Source organism: Ovis canadensis, chromosome 2 (assembly GCF_042477335.2).
Source record: "Ovis canadensis isolate MfBH-ARS-UI-01 breed Bighorn chromosome 2, ARS-UI_OviCan_v2, whole genome shotgun sequence".
Taxonomy (NCBI): Eukaryota; Metazoa; Chordata; class Mammalia; order Artiodactyla; family Bovidae; genus Ovis; species Ovis canadensis.
Window position 1 is genome coordinate 27,344,122 of NC_091246.1, and position 21,221 is coordinate 27,365,342.

General features: G+C 39.2%; 1 protein-coding gene across 1 annotated transcript in view; it reads left to right on the plus strand.

Moving 5' to 3' along the window:
• Nucleotides 1-2,961: 2,961 nt before the first annotated feature.
• The window catches only part of LOC138434521 (serine/threonine-protein kinase MRCK alpha-like), a 68,522-nt gene continuing 50,262 nt past the window's right edge, over nucleotides 2,962-21,221 (plus strand). Inside the window, exons 1-5 of the mRNA XM_069579353.1 lie at nucleotides 2,962-3,032; nucleotides 9,239-9,332; nucleotides 9,708-9,838; nucleotides 11,447-11,511; nucleotides 16,172-16,248. Coding sequence (XP_069435454.1) covers nucleotides 2,962-3,032; nucleotides 9,239-9,332; nucleotides 9,708-9,838; nucleotides 11,447-11,511; nucleotides 16,172-16,248 — 438 coding nt within the window. The remainder of the gene's footprint in view (nucleotides 3,033-9,238; nucleotides 9,333-9,707; nucleotides 9,839-11,446; nucleotides 11,512-16,171; nucleotides 16,249-21,221) is intronic.

Below are 21,221 nucleotides of genomic sequence, written 5' to 3' on the forward strand. Positions count from 1 at the left end.
AATTCATATGTGGAAATTCTAACCACCAACGAGATGGGCTTGGAGGTGGGGCTTTTGAGAGGTAACTAGGTTTGATGAGATCGTGAGAGTGAAGCACTTGCAAGAGACATCAGAACACCCCTCCTTTTTCCAAGTGCACATTAAGAGCCCATATGAACACACAGTGAGACAGCAGCCACCTATAAACCCAGAGAAGCCCCAGGGTGAAACCTGCCTTTATAATGCCTTGTTCCTGAACTTGTAACTTCCAGAACTGTGAGAAATACATTTGTGTCATCCAAGTCAACCAACCTATGGTGTTTTGTTATAGCACCCTGCACTGACTAATAAAGGAGACAACTGAGCTTCAAAATAACTAAGGAATAAAATTAAACAGGAGCATGTGAGTATATACTGATGTAAATAAATTAATGAATACATAATAAGTGAGAGAAAAGGAAAAGCTGTTTCTTACAGTGAATGCTAATTAACAAATGCAGAAGAAATGATGGCATTGGAGATGTGTATTCAGAGCACTGGGCTTCCCAGGTGGCACAGTGATAAAGAACCTTCCTGCCAGTTCAGGAGTTCTAGGGGATTCAAGTTTGATCCTTGGGTCAGAAAGATCCCCTGGAGAAGAGCATGGCAACCCACTCGAGTATTCTTCCCTGGAGAATCCCTTGGACAGAGCAGCCTGGCGGGCTATAGTCCACAGTGTCTCAGAGTCAGACACAACGGAAGCAACTTCGCATGTACACTTACTTCAGAGCATATTAAGAATGAACAATGAGTGAAAGTTTGATGAAGAACAGGATAACTGCTTAGTTTTGAAATATTTTCCCTACCAAACAGCTTATTAGTTAGAAATGGAGACAAGAAAATTTATAGTCAAGGAACAATCTGCTTACCCAAACAATGTTAATATCACCAACAATGAGGCAAATGGCCATCAAGCGTCCCTGGGATTCTTGGTGTTGGAGTATGTGCCATCCTACAGGGTGCTATAGGACATAACATCAGTTTTATGGAATTCCTCCCAAGCTGCTAATATGTATCTAATCATGTGGAAACCAAACTAAAAATAATCGGTTCACATTTTTCAAAGTTTCTAGGTCATGAAAGACATGAGGAAAGTCTTCAGATTAAAGATATATGACCTAAATGAAATGAGCAGTCCCAGATTCTATCCTGAACCTAGAGCAACATAATTATGAAGGGCATTATTAGGACAAATAACAAAATTTGAATATAGGATATGTTTTAGTTGAAAGTGTTGTGATGATGATGAATGTCCAGGTTTTTAATTCTGTGGTTATGTAATAAGTGTATTCTTAAATGTTTCAGTTCAGTTCAGTTCAGTCACTCAGTCGTGTCCGACTCTTTGTGACCCCATGAACCGCAGCACACCAGGCCTCCCTGTCCATCACTAACTCCTAGAGTCCACCCAAACCCATGTCCATTGAGTTAGTGATGCCATCCAACCATCTCATCCTCTGTCATCCCCTTCTCCTCCTGCCCCCAATCTTTCCCAGCATCAGGGTCTTTCCCAATGAGTCAGCTCTTCCCATCAGGTGGCCAAATATTGGAGTTTCAGCTTCAGCATCAGTCCTTCCAATGAACACCCAGGACTGATTTCCTTTAGAATGGACTGGTTGGATCTCCTTACAGTCCAAGGGACTCTCAAGAGTCTTTTCCAACACCACGGTTAAAAAGCCTCAATTCTTCAGTGCTCAGCTTTCTTTATAGTCCAGCTGTCACATCTATACATGACCACTGGAAAAACCATAGCCTTGACTAGATGGACCTTTGTTGGTAAAGTAATGTCTCTGCTTTTTAATATGCTGTCTAGGTTGGTCATAACTTTCCTTCCAAGAAGTAAGCATCTTTTAATAAAGTCTAGTGTCTTTGGCTTATTTTCAGGTGATTCAGGGAAAAAAATGGAGAAAAAGAGAGTGAAAGAGAGATAAAGTATGTGGGACAAAATATTTAAAATGTTAAATTTGATATTTCAGGACCTCTTTGTCTAGTCTCATGATTTTCTTCAAGTTTCAAATTTTATCAAAATTGACAATTACCAAAAGGAAGTATCTCAACAAAACAAAACAGAATAAAAAATTGTAAAACAACTTATAACAATTCCTACTTGTCATATATATATTTGTGGGCTTCCCAGGTAGCGCTAGTGGTAAAGAATTCACCTGCCAATGCAGGAGACATAAGAGATGCGTGTTGATCCCTGGATTGGGAAGATCCCCTGGAGGAAGGGCAAGGCAACCCACTCCAGTATTCTTTCCTGGAGAATCCCATGGACAGAGGAGCCTGGTGGGCTACAGTCCATAGGGTCACAAAGAGTTGGACACAACTTAAGTGACTTAGCATGCATACATATATATAGTCATATATATATATAAGGGCAGGAGGTGAAGAGGGCAACAGAGTATGAGATGGTTGGATAACATCATTGATTCAGTGGACATGAGTTTGAGCAGACTCTGGGAGATAGTGAAGGACAGGACAGCCTGGAGTGCTGCAGTCCACGGGGTCACAAAGAATCAGACACAACTTAGTGACTGAACAACAACAATATAAATTCATATATATTTCATATATGTGTGTTATATATGAAAGTTCAAGTCAAAGATTATGTCTAATGATCTAGTATCACAATGTCATCACCAGAATACCCTCCTGGATGGCTCTCATTCTGTGGTCCAGGGAATGATTTCCTCCTTTCTCACAAGCTGAACCATTACACATGGATGCCCATCAAGCCTGCACAGTTGAGTCTTCTCACTCAACTGCCACTGAAGTCAGAACTGACCTTGGAACCCTGGAGCAGGACCCTTCCAGCCCCAAGGAGCAGCAGTTGGCCTCACACCGGCAGATCCTTTGGACAATTGGATGACTTAGAGCTAGACTTTCCGGCCTTCCTTCTCCACCAAGATCTCCAGGAAGGGAAACCCTGGGACTGTTCATGTCACTATGAGCAAAGACAGAACTTCCTTATTCTATAGGCTGAATGATTATAAGCCTTTAAAGAACACATCAGGAAGGTACGTCAGGCCCATCTAAAGTTTTTTTCCTGTTAATTTACCAGTTGTTGCTGAATCACTAAGTCGTGTCCAACTCTTTGCAACCGCATGAATGGTAGCACGCCAGGCTCCATGGGGTTATCAAGGCAAGAATACTGAAGTGGGCTGCCATTTCCTTCTCCAAATTTACCAGTAATAACTCAATTATACTTTTTAAAAATATACACTAAATAGCATTTATACTTAGAGCTGGATCTCTGGACTTCTGCTTTCAAAATATTTTTTAAGCTAAATTTCTCATTTCTTTTCTCACTAATTATAACAAGAAATGGTGCTTAGAAATACAGGTCACACTATTTTAAAATACATCATGAAATTAATGAACTAGGAAATGAACTGTGTTTATCAAACATCCTTCAATTTACTTTCTTGATTTATCAAGTTTAAGGTTTTGAATGAGACTTAAAATTATAACACTTTCTGTGAACTCTTTTTCAGTGTATGTTTAAAAAAAACAAATGTGTATATATATATGTGTATTACAAACATATGTAAATATATATTAGAACAATTTTTTAGAATTTGAATACAGTCTATATTTTAGTTAATGAGTGTGTCAATGTTGAATTTCTAGTTTTTAATTTTTGTACTGTGGTTATATAAGAAGTGTTCTTATATTTAAGTATTTAAGGGTAATAAATCCTTGTGTCTGCAACTTATTTTGAAATGTTAGAAAAAAATATGGAGAGAGAGTGAGTGATAGACAAAGTAAATGGGGCAAAATTTTATGTATATATACACACTCTCACACACACACACATACACATGTATATATGTATCTGTATATCTTTTGAGGTTTGGGTATATTGTTGTTCAGTTGCTAAGTCATGTCTGACTCTACAACTCCATGAACTGCAGCATGCCAGGCTTCCCTGTCCTTCATTATATCCTGGAGTTTGCTCAAACTCATGTCTATAAGTCATTGATGCCATCCAACCATCTCATCCCTGTCATCCCCTTCTCTTCTTGTCCTTAAACTTACCCAGCATCGGGGTCTTTTCTAATGAGTTGGCTCTTTGCATCAGGTGGCTTGAAGTATTGGTGCTTTAGCTTCAGCATCAGTCCTTCCAGTGAATATTCAGGGTTGATTTCCCATAGGATTGACTGGTTTGATCTCCTTGCTGCCCAAGGGACTCTCAAGAGTCTTCTCCAGCACCACAGTTTGAAAGCATCAATTTGGCACTCAGCCTTCTTTATGGTCCAGCTCTCACATCCGTTCATGACTACTCGCAAAAGCCATAGCTTGACTGTATGGACCTTTATTGGCAAAGTAATGTCTCTGTTTTTTAATATGCTATCTGAGTTTGTCATAGCTTTTCTTCCAAGTAGCAAATGTCTTTTCATTTCGTGGCTGCAGTCAGTGTTCTCAGTGATTTTGGAGCCAAAGAAAATGAAATCTGTCACTGTTTCCACTCTCCCCTATTTATTTGCCATGATTTTTTGAATGTATATATTTCAGATGCTTCTAACTCCTCTGCCAGCTAAATAAATAACAATTTTCCATTTTGTGTCTTAATTCTCAGATGCTTTTAATATATTTAGACTCACATTAGTCCTAGGAGGTAGAACCAAATTGATTCCCGGGAATATGTGACCAATGCCTACACTGGCCTCACTGTTATGTTTCTTCCTTGCACATATTTTGGTTTGTGTGTTCTGTCTAAACTCTTTTCATTATGATTTGTCATTAGGCAATTATTTCCTTTTAATTTCCCTAAGAATTTGTTCAAACATTGTATCCAGTTTCCTTCTTTGATTATTAACATGCAGGAAAGCCACACTAGAAAAAATTTTTTTCTCTTAAAAGCCCTTCATATATATATCATGTATCACATGTAAGTATATATGAGATGCATGCTTGTTTCAAAAAGTTCCACTATAATTACACTTAATATAAAAGCATCATAATTGAGCCTAACAAACTTTCTGGAGATCAGATTCAAGCAAATGTATTTTTCAGTACATTAAATTCAGAATCTTTGATATTACCTCTTATGGTTAGGATACAAGATGCTCTAAGTATTTGTTAACAATTAAAATATTCAAAATTGTGTCATTTTTTTCTATATGGCATATCTTTTCTAAGGTGTTAAGAAAATTTGCCTATTTACTGGTAGGAATTGATTTAATCCAGCAGAGTCATTATTCTATGAGAACTATTGTTTCATAAAGATTGAATTGGAGACAGTGGAGGCAGTGGAGACACTGAGAGTAGGGCTTTTGTATTCTTTCTGCATTTAGTTAAGAATTCTGATAGTTCCTGGAGGAATCAACCTGCCTGACTTCGGACTATACTACAAAGCTCCAGTCATCAAGACAGTATGGCACTGGCACAAAGACAGAAATATAGATCAATGGAACAAATTAGAAAGCGCAGAAATAAATCCATGCACCTATGGACACATTATATTTGACAAAGGAGGCAAGAATATACAATGGAGAAAAGACAATCTATTTAACATGTGGTGCTTGGAAAACTGGTCAACCACCTGTAAAAGGAAACTAGAACACTTTCCTACACCACACACAAAAAGAAACTCAAATGAATTAAAGATATAAATGTAAGACCAGAAACTATAAAACTCCCAGAGGAAAACATGAGCAAACCACTCTCTGACATAAATCACAGCAGGATCCTCTAAGACCCACTTCCCAGAGTAATGGAAATAAAAGCAAAAATAAACAAATGGGACCTAATTAAACTTAAAAGCTTTTGCACAACGAAGGAAACTCTAAGCAAGGTGAAAAGACAGCTTTCTGAATGGGAGAAAATAATAGCAAATGAAGCAACTGACAAAGAATTAACCTCCCAAATATACAAGCAGCTCATGCAGCTCAATACCAGAAAAGTAAATTAGCCTCCAATTAAAATAAATTAATTAGTTTTTTAAAGATAATTTTTTAATAATTTTAAAAAAATACTTCTGATAGTTTCACTCCAGTTCTAACTCTGGCATTTAGAGTTTAGATCCAGTTTATTATTTACTGACAATATTTTAGATGTAATCATAAGTTACTAATTATGTGTCCATGTTCTTATGTTTCCTGTCTTCCCTCTCTTTTGAATTCAGTGTCTGTCTTGCACTAGAGAACATCCTGGAGGACTTCTTTCAGAAAAGTCTGTGTTGTACGCTTCCTACATCTTTATATGTCCAAAATTTTCTTTCATTTGCTTTTATACTTGCATTTTTTTATTTGCCAGCCTCAGAGTTAAATGGCAACCCACTCCAGTGTTCCTGCCTGGAGAATCCCAGGGACAGCAGAGCCTGGTGGGCTGCCATCTATGGGGTCTCACAGAGTCGGACACGACTGAAGTGACTTAGCAGCAGCAACAGCACCCACTGTTAGAGGAGGCAATGGCAACCCACTCCACTGTTCTTGCCTGGAGAACCCCAGGATGGGGGAGCCTGGTGGGCTGCCGTCTATGGGGTCACACAGAGTCGGACACTGCCAGGGTCCAGCCCCGGTGGATCCAGGGAATTCAAAGCGGGGATGGCATTGGCGAGGAAAAAACTTATTTATTTATTAATATAAGATTAGGAAATAATAGTATAGTAGGAAAATTAAGTGGAGAAAAAGAGGCTGAATAACTTGGTTTATGTGGAAAGCCAATAAAGTTCCAGACAAGGAGCTTGCACCATCTACATTAGGCCACCGGCATCCTCTTGAATATTGGGGGGTGCCCTGCCTTGGACTCCCTCTCGCGTGGATCTTAGAAACCAGGACAAGTAAGTAGACATGGCGAGCCTCCACGCCCCAGATAGGAATTCAGCCAGAAAATAGAGTAAAGAGGAGACATGGGGGAAACGAGTCCTTCCAATGACTGGCCCAGCCTCTATTGTCTAGAAAGGCCTTTTATACCTTTTTGATTGTACATAGAGATCAATGGGTAATACAAAGTTATGCAGCGTTAGCAGCCCAGACTCTTATCAAAACCAGGCTTTTCTCTCTGCATACCTAGTTGTATACACAAGTCTTAGGTGATTTACATTATTTTCCAGCCAAAAGGGCCAATTAACATTTTACAGCCTTTTTTTCTGATAAGGGTTTGTCAACCAGAAGTTTTATTTGTGTTGTTCTTCTCAAAGTCTGGTGCCACTCTCAGAAAACACTAAATAAAGTTACATTCTTACATAGCAAAGATACAGCAATTTATAACAAGTAAAAGGAGTACAGTAATTTATAACAAAAGAAAAGTAATCAACTCAAAAGTCTAGTGTTGCTAACATCACAACTACTATATATCTTTTTCCATATCCTGTTTACATTGATTAACATCCTCCCAGGTGCCTAAAAGATAAAGAATATGGAGGCCTGGCGGCAATCATTGAGTCAACAGTGAAAACCTGTCACCAATATGATTTTTAGCTCTTTAGAAAAGGCTCTGTATCTTTAAGATGCTTTTAAGCTTTGTGCCTCTCGCGGTTGGGGGGCTGTAAGCAATTCACAAGCTGTAAGAAGTCCTGGGGAACCTGTTAGGCAAGCTAGAGAGTTATCGGAGGGGGTTTAACTGAAACATCCCTTTCAAATGCAGAAGACTAAAGCCCTGAGTTGACTTTTTTCCAGAGTGTGTCAGAAGAGTGAAAAAGCAGAGTACAAAGGCCAGCAGAATTTTGTTTTTTGGGTACATGCTCAGGAAATACCAGGGGGACACCCTGAGATCTGACTCGCCTTGCCCATCAGATCTCTGCCGCATGACCTTGTCACGGGTGGGATTCCTCATGCTGGCTCCCGGCAGGACACGGCTGAAGCAACTTAGCAGCAGCAGCAGTTTCCTAGAGAGTGATAGGACTAACTATCCCATTAACTGAGTGATCATCTAGGAATGGAGGTGTAATGCTGTTATATTAATAAAGTAGTGTAGACTGAATATAATGCTTGTGTGTGTGTGTGCATGTTCAGTCGTGTCTGACTCTTTGTGACTCCATGGACTGTAGCCTACTAGGCTTTTCTGTCCCTGGAATTTTCCAGTCAAGAATACTGGAGCAGGTTGCCATTTCTTTCTCCAAGGTAGCTTCTTGACCCAGGGATCAAATCTGTGTCTTTTGTGTCTCCTTCATTAGCGGGCAGGATCTTTACCAGCTGAGCCAACAAGGGACTCATACACTATGCTTGAAAGTGAAAGTGAAATCTTTCAGTCGTGTCTGACTCTTTGTCGACCCCATGCACCAGGCTCCTCTGTCCATGGGATTCTCCAGGCAAGAGTACTAGAGTGGGTTGCCATTTCCTTCTCCAGGGGATCTTCCCGACCCAGGGATCAAACCCAGGTCTCCCACCTTGCAGGCAGATGCTTTACCCTCTGAGCCACCAGGGAAGCTTAACACTATGCTTACCAGTAAGCTATTTTACATATGGGCATAGTGTGGATTTTCAATGATGACATTAATATTTAAATTAGTCTCTAAGAAGAAATAATTTGGAATAGTGACCTTCCTTAATTAAGTCAGTAAAACTATAAGCTGAGCGCCAAAGAATTGATACTTTTGAACTGTGGTACTGAAGACTCTTGAGAGTCCCTTGTTCTGCAAGGAGATCAAACCAGTCCATCCTAACAGAAATCAGTCCTGAATATTCATTGGAAGGACTGATGCTGAAGCTGAAACTCCAATACTTTGGCCACTTTGGCAAATAACTGACTCATTTGAAAAGACCCGGATGCTGGGAAAGATTGAAGGCAGCAGGAGAAGGGGATAACAGGGGATGAGATGGCTGGATGGCATCACCAACTCAATTGACATGAGTTTGAGAAAACTTGGGTGTTGGTGATGGACAGGGAGGCCTGGCATGCTGCAGTCCATGGGGTCACAAAGAGTCAAACACGACTGAGCAACTGAACTGAACTGACTGAAAACTATCTTTGCCTTGAATTAATGATTTCTCCAACTACATGATCTGAACCTGGAAGTAGTCTACTCTTGTCCAGTGTGGCCTAAATCTGGTCAACCATTTCATGTGTTCTATGAGCATTATAAAAATCAAGGATAATATATATTTTAGAGGTATCTTTAGATTTTTACTCTTTTCTGTTGGTCAGAAATTATTTGTTATGACTCCTTAAATACTTTATGCTAAGATTTGCTGTCCTGTATCTTTCTTTATCCTCATTTAGGTTGATTAATTTTTTTTCCATGTTTGCCTTTATCTGTCTTTTACTTTCTATATTATAGCATCAAGGATGAAAAAGAGTCTCAGGACTTGGTGTTAGAAAAAACCAAAGAAGAGGAGTCTTTAAGAAATTCCAGCTTGGTTTTAGGAGCAAGAGTGAGTGTCAGTCCCAGCCCAGGAAGGTTCATAAAATGGAAAAAAGGAAAGCTAAAATGATGATAATAAACTTGCTGAATAATCTCAGTTCATTGGATTTCAACCTGAAAAATGCCTTTTCATGAGAGATCAGCCCTACTTTTTTTTGGAAAGGGAGGCATTTATCAAAATTATAAGAATAAAAATGAGACTGTTCACAGGAATTTTTAATACTATCCCCAAATTTATTCAAAAATAATACATTTTAACAATCAGTTTTCTGTTTACTATTCAAGAAAACTAATAGTCCCCAGCACCTCCTAACTTTTTCTAGAGGTGATTTAAAGTTTTGTAAACTTAAGATGGAACTCAAAACCTACTTACCTGATTTTGTAGAAAATGCCAGGGGCAATGGAGCGATGTGATAAACTGGATATGTCAGCTCTGATTATGTTGGAGTCAGCTTTGAACAGAGAGCAAATTTCCAGAAAGATCCTCCCAGCGGCTGTGCCAGTCAGTCTAAACTGGTGAGACCAACTGATACCATTTTTAAAATGATTGTTTTATAATCTGTTTGCTAAGTGTTGTGTTTAGTTTCTTCCTAAGACATAAAGTATGGGGTTTTTTTTAATAATTAGATTTATTTCTATGAAAAATGATGAAAGTTTGAAAGCAATTAGTTACTTTTAACATATGTACTTTCAACAGGCTTTAATTGGTTCCAGTATCTCTACAAAATGATATCAATAATACTAAAAACTAAATCATCTGTGAATGACATTTCTGTTGTTTTCTCCTTATTTGCAAAATGTCCTTGATTCACAGGTACCCCAAATCCTCTAGTAAGAAATACCTTGTATATGTAGAAAAAAATGTTTTGAATAGTAATAGAATGAGGTAAACTCAAAATGTGGCATATTTCCCATGGACCTTTAACTATTAAATGACCTTTAACTTCTACTGAGGTTAATTTCCATATATTTTTAATTATAGCTGTAACTTGCACATGGCAATATGTGCATTTTTTAAAGGGTGCCTCTCTCCATTCTGTTTGCTGGTCAGTAAAGCGGTTTGTTTTATTCTTACCACAAACATAGAGCAAATTAAACTCCAACAATGTGTATGCTGCTGCTGCTGCTAAGTCGCTTCAGTCGTGTCCGACTCTGTGCGACTCCATAGACAGCAGCCCACCAGGCTCCCCCATCCCTGGGATTCTCCAGGCAAGAACAATGTGCATGATAATATGATAATCATACAAATAGACAGTAAACGTAGCTAATAAATACATGAGTGTATTTGAGGTGGTATAGTATCAGAGAGTAAAAGGAAAAAAGGCAAGAAAATTCAAAGCCAGTGTGAAAATATAAACATGACAGCTGTTTCTTACATCAGTGTGCTCCAAAGGAGTGATTTTAATGAGTCAAAAAGAAATGTAAGCCTCTGAGGGCCTCTTTCAGGCTTAAAGACTAATTCACCTAACTGTAATTATTAACATTTGAATCAACCTCAGTGTAAACGTTGAAATACTTAAAGCCAAAAGCTTCATATGTTACAAATGATCCAGTTATACAGTATACTTCATTTAAACATGAAAAAGACATTCCTCAGTGTGTGGATGATACAATGTAAACAGCTATCTGTGTAATCTTCCAGAAAAAACACATTATTTCATCTTATGCACAGAGCATCTCAGTTCACACATTTGCTTAAAAGTAGGCATGTAAATCAGACAGAAACTTTCACTTTTCACTTTCATGCATTGGAGAAGGAAATGGCAACCCACTCCAGTGTTCTTGCCTGGAGAATCCCAGGGATGGGGGAGCCTGGTGGGCTGCCGTCTCTGGGGTCACATAGAGTCGGACACGACTGAAGTGACTTAGCGGCGGCAGCAGCAGCAAGCATGTAAATCAGACAGAAAATAGTATATGTATGTACATTTATTTGCTCCATTATTTCAATTCCCTATGGAACAAATCCTGACACATTTTATTTGGAATGTTATAAGTAATAAATTCAGCTTAACTGAAGTCTCTAACTGCATTAGCCCTACATTCCAGCTAAGTGAGATCCACTTATAGGTCCATATCTTGCACTTTGTACTTAATGGTGTCTTCCCTTTTCTCTGCCTCTTTTAGTAAAATGAAAGCCAGAGAGAAGTACCAATCTGACCTGTGGTTAGAAACTGAACACCCGAATAAAGGTGAGACACTCAGATCTAAAAGTGTATGGGGCTAACTGTTGCCTAAATCAGTACTTATTGCACTCCATGTCCATGAATCCAATTAACTACAAGGGAACCAGTTTTCTATGCAGGTGGAAGATTAGCTCTCATAAGCCAGCTTGGAGCCAAGGTTAAAGTTTTTGTGTATGTCTACTCTTGTTTGATAAAATGTTCAAAGAGTCATTTTGTTTGGTTTTATTTTATACAACTTCGAGATTTTTCTATCACAGTGGAAGCAAAGTATTTTACTTTGAGTGGAATTACCTTTTATAAAGACCTTTTGTAATTAAATTTTTTCAGTTTGTACCAGTCACATCCCAGTTTTGGGAAGCTCCCATATGTCAGGCATAAGGCAAAGCCACTCTGGCAATGGGAAAATCTGCTATTCAAATTAGACAGAGTCGAGGCAATGCATGTCTGTGTGTTCAGAGCTGTAGGAGTCAAAGTGGGGATATTGTGAAGCGCAGCTGAGGAAACATCATCATGGGAGATGCCTCAGATTTGCATCAGGATGCTCCTGATCCTCCTCCACTTTTTTCCCATGGTGAATTAAAAAAAAAAAAACTTTAATTGGAGAATAATTGCTTTATAACGTTATGTTGGTTTCTGCCAAACAACAATGTGAATCAGCCATAAGTATCTCTGGTTCCTCTGCCTTTTCTAAAACCAGCTTGAACACCTGGAAATTCACGGTTCACATGTTGCTGAAGCCTGGCTTGGAGAATTTTGAGCATTACTTTACTAGCGTGTGAGATGAGTGCAATTGTGTGGTAGTGGGAGCGTTCTTTGACATTGCCTTTCTTTGGGATTGGAATGAAAACTGACGTTTTCCAGTCCTGTGGCCACTGCTGAGTTTTCAAAATTTGCCGACATATTGAGTGCAGCACTTTCACAGCATCATCTTTCAGAATTTGAAATAGCTCAACTGGAATTCCATCACCTCTACTAGCTTTGTTCATAGTGATACTTCCTAAGGCCCACTTGATTTCACGTTCCAGGATGTCTGGCTCTAGGTGAGTACAGAAGAATTGATGCTTGAACTGTGGTGTTGGAGAAGATTCTTGAGAGTCCCTTGGACTGTAAGGAGATCCAACCAGTCCATCCTAAAGGAAATCAGTCCTGGGTGTTCATTGGAAGAACTAATGTTGAAGCTGAAACTCCAATATTTTGGCTGCCTGATGCAAAAAGCTGACTCATTTGAAAAGACCCTGATATTGGGAAAGATTTAAGGCAGGTGGAGAAGGGGACGACAGAGGATGTGATAGTCAGATGGCGTCACCGACTCAATGTGCATGAGTTTGGGTAAACTCCAGGAGTTGGTGTTGGACAGGGAGGCCTGGCGTCCTGCAATTCATGGGGTTACAAAGAGTCGAACATGACTGAGCAACTGAACTGAACTGAACTGAGCTGATACGTAAGGCCCTTCCCTCTTAAACCTCCCTCCCACTCCCCACCCCTCTAGGTTGTTACAGACCATCAGGTTGAGCTCCCTGTGTTATACAGCAACTTCCCACTAGCTACCTATTAAAGTGTATATATGTCAATGCTACTCTCTTAGTTCATCCCACCCTCTTCTTCCCCTGCTGTGTCATCAAGTCTGTTCTCTATGTCTGCATCTCTATTCCTGCCCTGAAACTAGGTTCATCAGTACCATTTTTCTAGATTCCATATATATGCATTAATATATATTTGCTTTTCTCTTTCTGACTTACTTCACTCTGTATGACAGACTCTGGATTCATCCACATCACTACAAACGACCTAATTTCATTCTTTTTTATGGCTGAGTAATACTCCATTTTATATAGAATTTATTAAAAAAAAATAAACTGTGGGTGTTACCTTTAATGCTTGGAAGGGATATTTCATTTTCTCAACAGAGCTGCTTCTTAAGCAAATATGTTAGCAGAGCTTCCGCCTGTCTGAGTTCACCGTTCCTCTCATTCCACAGTTTTTCTGTTCACATTGGATTGTATCAGACTGGGATGAATCTGCAAGAGCTGATCAACATTCTGGAGGGGAAGGAATAGATGAATCAGGAATTCAAGATAGGCAAACTCTAGAAGTAAATATTTGTCTAATAAATATTTGTGGGTTGACTTTTTATGGACAATAGAAGAAACAATTAAAAAGAACTTGAGTATCCTTACAAAGACAAGAACCAAGATAGGTCCTAATTCAAGAGAGAGGTAGAATAAGTGATGCACTGAACATAGAATAAGTGATATAGCAAGTTCAGATGGTGGTGGCCTCAGGGCAGATGCTCCAGCAAAGGAATCAAGGCCAGGGTATTGCTCACTACAGAGCACCAGTAGATGGGGTCCTTTGGGACCCCAAAACCTTGATAAGTAGGAGTAGTGCTAAGCTTGACATTTTTTTGAAAGAACCTAAAAACAAAGACTATATATTATCACAATAATTTATCAAGCTAACATTTTAAGCTTTTCACATGAAGTTTTATTTTTCAGTTCAGTTCAGTTCATTTCAGTTGCTCAGTCTTGTCCGATTCTTTGAGACCCCATGGACTGCAGCATGCCAGGCCTCCCTGTCTATCACCAACTCCCAGAGTTCACCCAAACCCATGTCCATCAAGTCGGTGATGCCATCCAACCATCTCATCCTCTGTCATCCCCTTCTCCTCCTCTGTCATCCCCTTCTCCTCCTGCCCTCAATATTTCCCAGCATCAGGGTCTTTTCACACGAGTCAGCTCTTCGTATCAGGTGGTCAAAGTATTGGTTTCAGCTTCAACATCAGTCCCTCTAATGAATATTCAGGACTGATTTCCTTTAGGATGGACTGTTTGGATCTCCTTGCAGTCCCAGGGACTCTCAAGAGTCTTCTTCAACACCACAGTTCAAAAGCATCAATTCTTCAGCACTCAGCTTTCTTTATAGTCCAACTCTCACATCCATACATAACTACTGGAAAAACCATAGCCTTGACTAGACAGACCTTTGTTGGCAAAGTAATGTCTCTGCTTTTCAGTATGCTGTCTAGATTGGTTATAACTTTTCTTCCAAGGAGGAAGCGTCTTTTAATTTCATGGCTGCAGTCACCATCTGCAGTGATTTTGAAGCCCCCAAAAATGAAGTCTATCACTGTTTCATTTTTATTTGTCACAGTTTTATTTTTACCATTTTTTTCCCTGAATGGTGTAGAGCAGTACAATCTTTATGCAGTATTATGTGACATTTCTGAACACATTGCCTTATTTGACTATTAAGAAATTGTGTTAGCAATTTAAAGCTGGAAAATTCACACTCATGGCAATATCAGTTGTTAAATGTATGCTTATTGGAGAAGGTCTAAATTCCTACTTTTTTTTCACTCGTACTTAAATAAAGGTATACTCTTACCATGAGATTTTATTTTTTAATATATTTAAAGTTCATACAATTGCTAAATGATAATGTATGGAATTTCTTTAAAATTCCTTTAAGGAAAAAAATAAACTTGTAGTTGGCTATTTTATTTTGTCTAAATAAATAAAGCCTTGATACTACCATAAAAGTTTTAAGTATAATTAATATTTGTTTTATATCTGCCTGTGTTCTTCTTATGGATAACTTAGGCTAAGAAATGCATACATTTGACCCTCCATATCTGTGAGTTCCATGTCTGTGGATTTACCCAAACTCAGATAAAAAATACAAAATAAAAGATTTATGGAAAGTTCCAAAAAGGAAAACTTGACTTTGCTGTGCACCATTCTATTTACATAGAATTTATATTGAATTTGCCAGCTTCCAGCAACTATTAACATAGCATTTACATTGCATTCAGTACTATAAGTAACCTAGAGATGATTTAAAGTACAGAGGAGGATGTGGATACGTTATTACATGCAAATACTACATTACTTCATGTAAAGAACTCGAGCATCGGAGGACTTTGGTATCTGCAAGGGGTACTGGAAGCCATATCCTGTGGATACTAACAGATAATTGTACCAGGTACCTGGGAGGAATAATTTGAAATTGATTCCTGCGGTAGGGAGAAGCTAACATAGAAAAAGCATCTATCATTGGCATGATCATATTGCTGAAATCCCCTGAGTCTTCTAAAAATGTTTCAAATTTTATTTAAATGTAATACTATTAAGGAAAAGAAAGCAATGACTTGACACACAGGAGTTAATTCATGAAAACTTACATAATTTATTTATATAGTTTCATTATAAGTTTATATAAATTTGCTAAAATTATTTCATTTGAGATGCATAATTCTCAGATATACTTAATATATAAAAATAAATATAAACCTATTTTGATTTAAATATGTATACAAGGACTTCCCAGGTGGCACTGGTTTTAAAGAACCTGCCTGCCAATGCAGGAGACGTAAGAGACATGGTTTCCTTTCCTGGGTCAGGAAGATCCCCTGGAGGAGGGCATGGCAACCCACCCCAGTATCTTGCCTGGAGAATTCCTTGGACAGAGAAACCTGGTGGGCTACAGTTCATAGGGTCGCACAGAGTCAGACACAACTGAAGCAACTTAGCACGCACACACACACACAATAAGTCAGGTTATCTCCAAAAATGTGGTCTGAAAACAATTTTAAAGAGATTAAGGTTGAAAAGGGCATGAATGTTGGTTTCAGTTTTCTCATTTTAAACTGCTTGCTGTTGTCTTCCAGGTTTAGTGTTACAAGACCCAAGTTCATCTTCCTTGGCACTTTTTAATACAACTTCTAATGTCGTGGCTCAGTGTGAAGTAAGTACTAAACTTCTTGGGTACGTGCTGCAGCCACTTCAGAAGTCACAGATGCTTTCAGAGTAGCACTTCCCTTTGCAATAAAACTCTTTTAATATTCCATGGGAGAGAACTGGAGGCTTGACATAAGCACATAACAAAGAAACAGTTTTCATGGAAATAAGGCTGCAAGTTTATGTAGGCTGTAAAGTCATCTATATTAGAATTAAAATAACAAAGTATTTTACGTCGTGAATTCTGACACACATAGAGAAAAGTACGTAAAACACCTCTGTTACCTGCTCTCAGGTGAAAATCGGGAAGATGATTGATGCCCCACAAGGGTGCCTGTCCTCAGAAAGAGCAAGCCCTCCCTTTCTGCTGGGGGCAATTGATACTCTGCTGCTCACCTTGCTTTTTGATGTTTTTACATCTAGTGAATGTATGCATCTCTAAACAAGAGGATTTAATTTTAGTATGTAAGTAGAATCACACTGTACAGGTTCTTTTGTATCACAGCTTTGCATGGGTGAGTCTCATTTATGTGTAGTAAAGGCAAGAATACTGGAGTGGGTTGCCATTTCCTTCTCCAGGAGATCTTCCCGACCCAGGGGTTGAATCGACGCTTTACCATCTGAGCCACCAGGGAAGCCCAATAATATGTTCAACTGTATTTCAATATATGTGATCACCTATTATGTGAATATACAATAGTTTATTTATCCATTCTGTTTTTGGGGAATCCTTGGATATGTGTCTGGTTCCAGTCAGGAAACTAAGAACTATAACAGTTAATAGAGATGTTTCATTTTCTTTATTTATTTTTTAAAACTTTATTTAGGTGCAATTGATTTACAACTGATGTACATATTTAATGTATACTATTTGATGACTTTGTACATACTCATACACCCATGAAACTATCACCACAATCAAAGTAATAGATATATCCATTACCTACAAAAATTTCCTTGTGCTTCTTTTTATTGTTGTAGAAACATTTTTGTCCCTCACATTGCGTGTTGGATCTTAGTTCTCTGACCAGGGACTGAACCGAGGCCCTCAGCAGCGGAAGCAGGGAGTCCTAACTCCTGGACTGCCATCCCTGGCAGAAATATGTTCTCTTACTGCCATTCCTGTAAGAACACTTAACATAAACCCTCTTAAGAAGTTTTCAAGTACACAATGCAACATGGTTAGCTATTGGCACAACTTTAAACAGCAGATTTCCAGAATTTATTCATCTTGTGTAAGTGAAACTTTGTACTCACTGACAGATGTCTCCCCACTTTTCCTCTCCTGTAGTCATCAGCAACCAGCATTCCACTCTCTGCTTCTGTGAGTTTGACTACTTTAGATTTTTCCCATAAGTGGAATCATGTAGTATTTGTCTTCTGTAACTGGCTTATTTCACTTCCCATAATGTCCTATGGGATCATTCACGTGAAAGTGGAAGTGTTGGTCACTCAGTCGTATCTGACTCTTTGTGACCTCATGGACAATGAAGGTCCAGGATTCATTTCCTTTAGAATTGACTGGTTTGATCTCCTTGCAGTCCAGGGGCCTCTCAAGAGTCTTCTCCAAGAACACAGTTCAAAAGCATCAATTCTTTGGTGCTCAGCCTTCTTTATGGTCCAACTCTCACAGCTGTACATGACTACTGGAAAAACCATAGTTTTGACTATATGGACCATTGTCGGTAATATCTCTGCTTTTTAATAAGATGTCTAGGTTTGTCATAGCTTTTCTTCCAAAAAACAATTGTCTTTTAATTGCATGGCTGCAGTCACCATCTGCAGTGATTTTGGAGCCCCCAAAATAAAATCTCTCACTGTTTCCATTGTTTCCCCATCTATTTGCCAGGAAGTGATGGGACTGGATGCCATGATCTTAGTTTTTTGAATGCTGAGTTTTAAGCCAGTTTTTTCACTCTCCTCTTTCACCTTCATCAAGAAGCTCGTTAGTTCCTATTCATTTTCTGCCATAAGGGTGGTATCATCTGCATATCTGAGGTTATTGATATTTCTCCTGACAATCTTGATTCAAGCTTGTGCTTCATCCAGATGAGAATTTTGCATAATGTACTCTGCATATAAGTTAAATAAGCAGGGTAACAATATACAGCCTTGACATACTCCTTTCCCAATTTGGAACCAGTCTCTTCTCAGCACCAAAATCTGGTTTAGGGTTCTCCAGAGGAAGAGAACCAACAGAAATTTATATCACTATCTATTTGTATATCAATATCTCCTCCTGGTTATGTTGCATAATCATGTGAGCCAATTCCTTATAATATCTGTATCTTTTTATATGTTCTTATGTTTATCTATATGTATATGTTTTAATCTTTCATTTATTTAAGGAAATTATTTATGATCTATTTATGTGAGACAATTTCTTATAATGTCTGTATCTTTTTATCTATCTTTATGTATATTTATAGGCTTCCCAGGTGATTGTAGTGGTAAAGAACCCACTCACCAATGCAGGAACCATTAAGAGATGAGGGTTTGATCCCTGGGTCAGAAAGATCCCCTGGAGGAGGGCATGGCAACCCACTCCAGTATTCTTGCCAGGACAATCCCACAGACAGAGGAGTCTGGCAGGCTATAGTCCATAGGGTCAGAAAGAATTGAACACGACTAGCGACTAAACAGTTAAATGAGATTGTAAGAGTGAGACCCTTGTCTGATAGTATTGGTGGCCTCTTCCATATGAAGGCACAGTGAGGAGCTGGCTGTCTGCAAGCTAGAAAGAAAATTCTCACCAGAAGCCAACCACACTGGCACCCTGATCTAAAACATCCAGCCTCCAGAACTATGAGAAATACATGCCTGCTGTTCAGTCATCTAATCCTTGGTATTTTGTTTTGGCAGCTGTAGTTGACTAAGACACTTCCCAAATTATTTTATGTGGTTAGTGTAACCTGATACCGAAACCTGATAAGGAATATTTTAGAAGGAAGAAGTCTAATCTTACTGGTGAACATACAGAATTCTACTTGTGACATTAATGAGTATTTTGTTGGTCCTATACCTGTTGTGAACAATACCGGTTTTGTCTTAACTGAAAACACAGCTTTAAATTTTAGCCACTCATTAAAAGATTACTGAGGGTAAGGCTAGGATAATGATGCTCATGTGTTTGTTAAAGACAAAGGTATACAATCCACGATTTTGGCTGAAGTTACAGAAGCATTCTTTGAACTTTAGTTTGAAATTTAACAAGAACATCCACGGCTTCAGCTGTGCTGATTGCCATGGCATTCCTTGGAACAGGTCAAAGACTATATACACTGTTTTCAGTATACTTCATCACTATTGCCCAGTGGTAGAACATCTGCGCCGTACACATACCAAATCTGACCTTTTGTATACTCTTAGCTGTACAGTGGGAATTCTCATGAAATCCTGAAATTGTTGAAAAAATTTTTAAGACACAGCAAAGTGACTGAACTGAACTGAACAGATACACAAAGTTTCACTTTCAGTTCAGTTCAGTCGCTCAGTCGTGTCTGACTCTTTGCAACCCCATGAACTGCAGCACGCCAGGCCTCCCTGTCCATCACCAACTCCCAGAGTTCACTCAAACTCACGTCCATCGCGTCCGTGATGCCAGCCAGCCATCTCATCCTCTGTCGTCCCCTTTTCCTCCTGGAAAATGAATCAACATAACACAGTAACACATTAAAAATATAACACAGTAACAGATTAAAAATATTAAAAGTCTGGCTCAGTCTCTTGTGGGGTCACTGCTCCTTTCTCCTGGGTCCTGGTGCACAAAAGGTTTTGTTTGGCCCTCCAAGAGTCTGTTTCCCCAGTCCTATGGAAGTTCTGTAATCAAATCCTGCTGCTGCTAAGTCCCTTCAGTCGTGTCCGACTCTGTGCGACCCCGTAGACGGCAGCCCACCAGGCTCCCCCGTCCCTGGGATTCTCCAGGCAAGAACACTGGAGTTAGTTCCCATGTCCTTCTCCAATGCATGAAAGTGAAAAGTGAAAGTGAAGTCACCCAGTCGTGTCCAACTCTCAGCGACCCCATGGACTGCAGCCTACCAGGCTCCTCTGTCCATGGGATTTTCCAGGCAAGAATACTGGAGTGGGGTGCCATTGCCTTCTCCAGGGTGCCATTCTACTGCCCTTCAAAGTCAAATTCCCAGAGGGTTCTCAGATCCCCAGGCTGGAAAGTCTGTTTTGGGCCCTAGAACTTTTGCAACAGTGCAAGAACTTCTTTGGTATAATTGTTCTCCAGTTTGTAGGCTCAATGGCTCTATGCTGGGGCTAATGGCAACCTCCTCCAAGATGACTTATGCCACACACTGTGCCTCCTAGGTCTGCGGCAGCCAGAACCCCTGTCCCCACAGCAGGCCATTGCTGACCTGTGCCTCCACAGGAGACCCTCAAACACTCAAAGGCAGGTTTGGTTCAGTCTCTTGTGGGGGTCACTGCACCTTTCCCTGGGTCCTGCTGAGCATGAGGTTTTGTTTGTACCCTCTGAGCATCTCTGGCAGTTATGAGATTTGATTCTAAATGTGATTACACCCCTCATACCATCTTGTTGGGATTTCTTTGCCCTTGGACACGGGGTATCTCTCTTTTGTGGGATCCAGCATTCTCCTGTTGATAGTTGTTTTAGTTGCAATTTTGGTGTTCTTGCAGGAGAAGATGAGCACACATCCCTCTACTCCACCATCTTGATTTTCATGGATTAAAAATATAAACCATATCATTTCAATAAAAGCATAAGAACATCTGAAAAAATTCAACAGCCTTTTATAATAGAAAAGCAAAACCCTTCTTCCCAATCTAGAAATAGAAAACAACTTTCTTTATCTGATCAAAGATATCAGCACCAGCAACAAAAGTCATGTATAATAATAATATTTAATATTATATAATAATTATTATGTGTTATATAATATTATTATCCTCCATCCTAAGTCATTTCAGTTATGTCTGACTCTGCAACACTATGGACCAAAGTCCACCAGGCTCCTC